General features: G+C 37.8%; 1 protein-coding gene across 3 annotated transcripts in view; it reads left to right on the top strand.

Annotated features, from left to right (window-relative positions):
* Positions 1–7,764, top strand: part of ATP6V1G3 (ATPase H+ transporting V1 subunit G3) — a 20,753-nt gene that overhangs the window by 6,558 nt on the left and 6,431 nt on the right. For all 3 annotated transcript variants that reach the window (XM_017896598.1, XM_017896600.1, XM_017896599.1), the window contains one exon: positions 7,156–7,256. In XM_017896598.1, coding sequence (XP_017752087.1) covers positions 7,156–7,256 — 101 coding nt within the window. The remainder of the gene's footprint in view (positions 1–7,155; positions 7,257–7,764) is intronic.

Genomic DNA, 7,764 nt, shown 5'->3' with positions numbered 1-7,764 from the left:
AAAAAAAAAAAACTAGCCCGGCGAGGTGGTGGGCGCCTGTAGTCCCAACTACTCTGGAGGCTGAGGCAGGAGAATGGCGTAAACCCGGGAGGCGGAGCTTGCAGTGAGCTGAGATCCGGCCACTGCACTCCAGCCTGGGTGACAGAGCGAGACTCTGTCTCAACAACAACAACAACAAAAAAAGCTCTCACACATTTTTATGTGCAAAACAGCCTTACTATTTTGGCTGAATTTAGATGAAATCACAGTAGTTTGCACTACATTAAATTATCTTACCTAGATTCAACGCTCTGTACTTAATAAATTGTTCATTAATCAAAACATAAAAGTGGGTGTGTTGGTCCAAGACAAGTTACCTAAACATCAGAGATCTGCCCTGGAGATCCAGGTTGGGGTATTGAACTGAAACTTCAATCAGAATTAGATTAGAAATTCAAAGTACCATTATCAACAGGAGGAACAGGGACTTGTGTTTCTCTGAAATATGTTGCATTTTTACTTTTAGTCATGACCTTTTTTAAGAGAAGTATTTACTTCACTTACACCCATTGCAAACTTTTAAAACTCTATAGCTCTGCATTAACATCATTCTGAAATACTCAAATGCATGCAATTCAACATCACATAAAGAACTCATATTCCCAAATCATTTCTGAACACACATGGTAAACTCTCCTAGAAATAAACACACAATTTATTTACTTTGGAAGCTGCAGAAAGTAGCATTTGTGCTTAACTAAAAATTACAAATTGCATTACAGGATATAGATTGAAAGAAACAGCAAAAAAAAAAAAAAAAAAAAAATGCAAATTTTCCAATCTGGAGATGAGAAAAATTGAACAAGCAGCTATAATAAAAATGCCTAAAAGCTGTAGACAATTGTAATACAAGTGAAGAACACACTCCTCTAGTTTTCTTTAAAAATCGTATGGTCAGTGCTCATCCCCTACAGCTGCTCTGCCTGGGTGCCTGTCTAACTTCTGCTTCTTATTAGCTGCGTGACCTTGGGCGGGTTACCTCTTAACCTTGCTGTGCCTATTTCCTCAGCCTCAAAATGGAGATATTAACAGTACCTACCTCATGGAGTTGTCATTATTAACTGAGTTAACACTTATGAAAGACTTAAAGTACCACTTGGCATATAGAAATTGCTCAATAAATTTTAGCTATTAATATTATTTTAATATCCAATAAAAATAATTTTGTTGCAAAAACAGCAAAATAGTTAAGTCCTGGAGATTTCTTAAGCATGGTCCTCTATGAGGTCTTTCATTGAATTATACTTCAGTGCAAAATAAATACTTAAGAAAATATTTCTGCATTCTAGATAATACATCAGATAATACTGTAATTCAGATTTATTTTTGTGGGTCTATAGGATGCCAACCATCAATAATTTTTTAAAATCAGCAAATTTCCTATTTGCTTCCAAATATGCATATATTCTGAATTATTTAAACAAGCACCTCGATTTAATACATTCTTCACTATGCAAGTGGATGCTTTTGTTCATAAAGACAAGACTTTTAATGAACTAATAAAATAAAAGTTGTTGTATAAGAATTTCATGGCCTGTCTTGCATGTTTTGTAGGCCTGTAAATACTTCCTCTTCCTTTATAGTCCACAGACTAACAGGGTATTTGTAAGTGTATTGGGCTTTCATTACTTCAAGTGGGTAATATTAAAATAATAACCACAGAGCATTTTCATCTATTAATAGGATTTGGTTATATTCAGTCCAGGAGCTACACAAAACTTTATTGTATTTTTAACAAGGACAATACAAGTAGAAGAAAAGCAAAAGAAAATATCCAGGAAGTGGAGATCTGACAGGCAATAGATTTAGTGTAAGAGAAGCTCTAGCAGCAACAGTCACCAAAGGAGAGGTTGCCTCTTTGTTTTTCTGGTGACATTTCTTTCTCAATGTTTGTAGTAGCTGGGAAAAAATAAGAGCATTCTTTGAATCAGGTTGGTTTCATCTTAATATTGACAACCCCCTAAAACCAAGAAGTTTTGTTTGGTTTGGTGTTGCTTTGTTTTCTGAGTGGTAGAATAGATCAAAAATTGTTATTACTAGCAGAAATCTTCAAACATTACCAAAGTACCCTTTGTTTATACAGCAAATGAAAATGGCTTCTGAACTGTTTATGCATATTTTTGTCAGGTGGCACATTCATTTCAATATCTACTCTTTTCACCGCACTAGGGTATCTGGCTTTGGCTCCAATGCTCAACTAGCATTGTTTTCTCTATGCTCCTTGCTGATTCTCAGAATTTGTTTCCTAGAGATGCTGTAACAAACTACCATATACTAGGTGACTTTAAACAGAAATTGATTATCTCAGAGTTCTGGAGGCCAGAAGTCCAAACAGAAGGTTCCAGCAGGGTTGGATCCTTCTGGAGGAACTGAGGGAGAAATACCCATACCTCTTTCCTGGTCACTGTGGTAGCCAGTCATCCTTGGCACTCCTTGTCTTGCAGCTGCATCGTTTTAATCTATATGTCCATCATTACATGGCCTTCCTCCCTGTGTGTCTGCTCTGACTCTATACCTCTGTATTCAAATTTCCCCTATAAGAGAACCAATTATTGGATTTAGGACCCATCTTAATCCCTTATACCTCATTTTAACCTGATTACATCTGCAAAGACCCTATCTCCAAGTAAGGTCACATTTTATTTTGGGGATGGAGTCACATTTAGAGGTACCAGGAGTTAGGACTCCAACATATCTTTTCGGGGGGCACAATTAAACCCTCTAACTGTTGAATCCACTTGACCACCTTGAGCCCTTATTTTATTTTCTTTGTTGTGATCAACCATGAGAGTAGTGTTCCAAAGTCAAATGAAGAATCATTGACTCATACCTGTCTCTCATGCTCATGTATCAATTCCACCTCCAAAATATATCTACCCTTTTCTTGCCAGCTCCACTACTACTTTACCATTTCCAGCAATTATTAACATTTGCCTGACCAATTGCAACAAATTCCAAACTGATCTTCCTGCTTCTCCTTTACCCCACAGTGTATTTTCTATTTTCACCACACCAGCCAAAGAAATTTTTTTTTTTTTTTTGAGACAGAGTCTCACTCTGTTGCCAGTGGCGTGATCTTGGCTCACTGAACCTCTGTCTCCTGGGTTCAAGAGATTCTCCTGCCTCAGCCTCCCAAGTAGCTGGAACTACAGGCATGCACCACCATGCTCATCTAATTTTTGTATTTTTAGTAGAGACGGGGTTTCACCATGTTGGCCAGGATAGTCTTGATCTCTTGACCTCATGATCCACCTGCCTCGGCCTCCCAAAGTGCTGTGATTACAGGCATGAGCCACTGTGCCCAGTCAAGAAATCCTTTTAAATCACAAGTAGTATTGTATCACGCCTTGGCTAAGAACTCTTCATGAATTTAGTATTCCAAAGACCAAAATTCTTACCATGCCCTGTGAGATCAATATGACCTGGTCCTGCTACTATCTAATACCATCTCCTAACATTCAACCATCCTGTTCTCTTTGCTCCAGCCATGATGGTGTTTTTGCTCTTCCTTCAGCATGGCAAGTATCCTCCCACCTCAAGGCCTCTGCACTTGCTGTTCTCTCTGCCTGGAAGACTCCTCCCCTTCAGATATCTGCATGGCTAGTTGCCTTATTCCTTTAGGCCTCTGTTCACATACTGTTTCATCTGAGAGGCCTGAGCTGTCTAAAGTAGAATCCACCACCATCTTTCTCTACCCCTTATTCTCCTTTCTTCTTATCATCATCCCTGACATATTATATACTTATTGTCTATTTTCTATTTTTATCTCCCCAACTGCATTCAGAACACAAAATCCATGAAACAAAAAGTTTGCAGCTTTCACTGCTATATCCATAGATCTACAATAGTGTGTGGCGCATAACAGACATCTAGTAATGTTGATTAAATATCTCTTATTTCAGTTCTCTGTGTCAGTTCTCTGTGTCATCTGATACTGCTGGCCATATCCTTCTTGGAATGTTCTCTTCTGTCTTTTGGTTTCTCCTAGTTCTCTGACTACTACTTGCTCCTTCCAAGCTTCCTCCTCCTTTTTCTTGAAGGTTGAGTGTTAATATTCCCCCAAGTTGAGACCTTAGCCTTCTTTTCTCCTCATTCTGTATACTCTCCCTTGACTTCTGTCTAAATCCCATTGCTAAAACCAGCATATAAACAGGCCCCAATGACTAACATGCAAATCTCTGTCCTCATTTCAGACCTTCCTCCTGCATCCCAGTCTTGTCTGCCCAGCTGTCCTCTGCATACCTCCAATTAAATATCCTAGGGAAAGCTTCCAGAGGCTTCTCTAGTGATAGCCTGAGGACTTCTCCTCAAACTCATGCTTTACTCCTTGCCTTCTTTTTTTATTTTCACTCCTTGCCTTCTTTTTTAGCAAAAGGTCCCTAGGAATTGGACCTGTCTTCCTAATAATGATTTAAAATAATTGAATAACTACTTTTTGTCAAGCATTTTATATACATTTTTAATAATCCCTACAATAACTTTTTATAATACATTATTAACTCTGTCTTATAGATGAGAAAACTCAGTAACCTGCTAAAAGATACAAAGCTTCTAATGTTTTATTGCAGTGATGTCTAGTGCATGATTCTGATTGCCTTAGATGATAAATGAAATCCTATCTTCTCCATCAGGAAGAGTCTAGAACAAATTTAGCAATCAACAGAATTAGGTTTCTCCGTACCTTATCACCTCTGGGAACAGTCAGTTCACTGGCCTGTCCTGATGAGAAGGCCAGGAAGATTCCATCTTTGAGCATTACACTTTGTCTCCTACACAGAGTTCAGTGTGTAAAATTGCTGCCCAAAATTGGTTTTCTTTTAATCCTTTTCCCACAAACCACCTGAAAATCAGTCCAAATAATCTTTTCTTCCCACTTTCGGTCACAGCAGCCATGTTTTTAATGCTTACAAAGAAATAAGTATAATTTCAGAATTGCCATATTCTTACAGAGAGAGAGAAGCAAATTAGAGGTTAGTATGAGTGGATTTGACGCATGCATTTTGCTTCACCTCTAACAGAACAGTGGGCTCCAGTTTTTTTCCACTGGATTAAATCAGGTGGAGCATATGCAGGCTCTCACACAGCAGCAGCTGCTGAGTCTATCCAGAAAATTGCTGTGCCAGCAACGATTTCCCTGTGGCTCTCCCATTTAATTGAATGAGAACCAGCAGGTGACTGGTGCCATGACAAGGGAATCACAGACACACTCTGAGCCTGTCACTGTGTGATGGAGCTAATATACAGCCTCTTAGTGGAGTGCTGAATTCTGCTCAAGGGTAGGGCACACAGAGCCTTTCCTATGATTTTTTTTTAATGTGCTAGAGAGGCATAACTTTAAAACCACTATTTTTAGATATTATGCAATTAAGATGGAGAGTAGTGAGGCATGCGATTTATTTTGTAAAATAATTATGTATCCTACAACCCATTATTACTAAACAAAAATCAATACATTAACATTCTGTATTTTTGTCCTGATGTAAATGACAAACAGATAGAAGAAAGTGGGTTGGAGATCAAGGAATAGTTTTTCCTATCAACATATCATTGATTTATTCTGTTCACAGAGAATCTCTGTGAATAACATATGTGTAGTTGTCACAAAATGGTTACAACTATAGAGAATGAAGGAATCGGTATATACAAAATGGTAATGAGCATTAATTAAGATAAAGATAAGCATTGCTATTAATGTTCCATTAAGCCTCAAGCAACGGAAGAGCAGCAGTTTTCAGCAAACCTTGGATTTTAAAGAAAGTGTAGGCAGAGCAAAATGTCTGTCCTGAATGAGGACTTCCCAGTTCCATTCAAGGGTGGTAGACATTAAAAGAGACACATTTCAATATGTAACTCAGTGACTCTATTTTTATTCCATATACATACAGTGACTAGTGAAGCAACTCAGAAGAGAAAGAAATTGAGAAACAATCTCTGTGCAAATGCTGCAAAGATAGATACATACATAGGTAAATGGAAGACAAATAAAAGTTTACACTCAGATTTTCTTTCATGCTACCTGAGAACACATTTTTTTTATAGTTCAAAGTCTTTACAATATAACAAATGGTTGACAGAAATTGTAAACAATACTTAAGAAACATTATCAGAGGAAAAATCTATTAAATGGGCAAAAGAATACAGGTATTTTACTGAAATTGAAAGACAATAGATTCATAGAAAAAAATAATTTTAATGTAGTTCAGAATTTCTTTAAAGTTTTAATAATCATGAAGCATTAGTAGCTAAGCCCCAAGGTGGTGGGTGGAGAGAGCAAAGCACCAATTAATATTAGTCTATAACCGCCCCCCCCCCCCGCCCCACCAAACTTACTCTTATTGTCAAAAAAAGTCATGTGCTCAGCTAATGATTACCACAGCATCGTATTCGTCTAAAACTTTCATTTATGTTGTCTGCTAGCTTAAGGCTTACACCTTTGCTCTTAATAAAAGAAAAAAGGCTACTTAACTAAATCTCCTAATCATTAAAAACAATTGGTTTTATAGCCACTTTCAAGCAAGTTCCCCTCAGAGAAAGTTACCAAAAAAAAAAAAAAAAAAAATTGCTTTGATGTATTGTGAGGCTTAATCAGACATTGTAGAGTCAACAAATGGTAAGGAAAAATCCCAATAAAACGTTTTTAAAAATTGTAAGTTTAGTTTGATAGAGTCTGAGTTGCATGTTTGTAGCGATTTTGGAGATCTGCCAGTGTTAAATAGGATCCAGTTGGTGTGGACTGAAGGATTCTGGCAGCAAATCAAGACCGAAAATCTGACCAAATAATGTCTTTTTGAATAAGTGACAGCTAAAATCTGTTCTCTGGCATTACTGCTGTGAGTACATGGGCAGATATTTTATTTAAACATGTAAGTGTGAAAAAAAAGTTGTCATTTACATGCCCTAAAGAATCCAATAAAAAATAATAAAATTTTCAATATCTATTGTTTTTTAGTAAAGTTTGTCATTCTAGAAAAAATAATCAAAAAATAATGAAGAATGTATCTATTTTTAAAAAACTAAGTTTGTAGTTCCATATGCATATGGGTGTAACATATATATACAATTGTTTATGTATATCCTTGTTAATGTATGTATATATATATAATTGTTAATTTTCAGGAAAAGGAAAGCGATTGAAGCAAGCCAAGGAGGAAGCAATGGTAGAAATTGACCAGTACAGAATGCAGAGAGATAAGGAGTTTCGACTAATACAATCTAAGGTGAGTAAGAAAGTCAGCACTGGCCGGGCGCGGTGGCTCATGCCTGTAATCTCAGCACTTTGGGAGGCCGAGGCGGGTGGGTCACAAGGTCAGGAGATCGAGACCATCCTAGCTAACACGGTGAAACCCCATCTCTATTAAAAATACAAAAAAATTAGCCGGGCATGGTAGCGGGTGCCTGTAGTCCCAGCTTCTCGGGAGGCTGAGGCAGGAGAGTGATGTGAACCTGGGAGGCGGAGCTTGCAGTGAGCCGAGATCACTCCAGCCTGGGCGACTGAGCGAGATTCCGTCTCAAAAAAAAAAAAAGTGATCTCATTGTTCAGTTCCCACCTATGAGTGAGAACATGCGGTGTTTGGTTTTCTGTTCTTTTGATAGTTTGCTAAGAATGATGGTTTCCAGCTGCATCCATGTCCTGGACTCGGGAAGGGGAACATCACACACTGGGGCCTATCATGGGGAGGGGGGAGGGGGGAGGGATTGCATTGGGAGTTATACATGATATAAATG

This window comes from Rhinopithecus bieti, unplaced genomic scaffold, assembly GCF_001698545.2.
Source record: "Rhinopithecus bieti isolate Rb0 unplaced genomic scaffold, ASM169854v2 scaffold_24392, whole genome shotgun sequence".
Taxonomy (NCBI): domain Eukaryota; kingdom Metazoa; phylum Chordata; class Mammalia; order Primates; family Cercopithecidae; genus Rhinopithecus; species Rhinopithecus bieti.
Note: the sequence above shows the minus strand (reverse complement) of the source record. Positions and strands in the feature narration are given on the sequence as shown.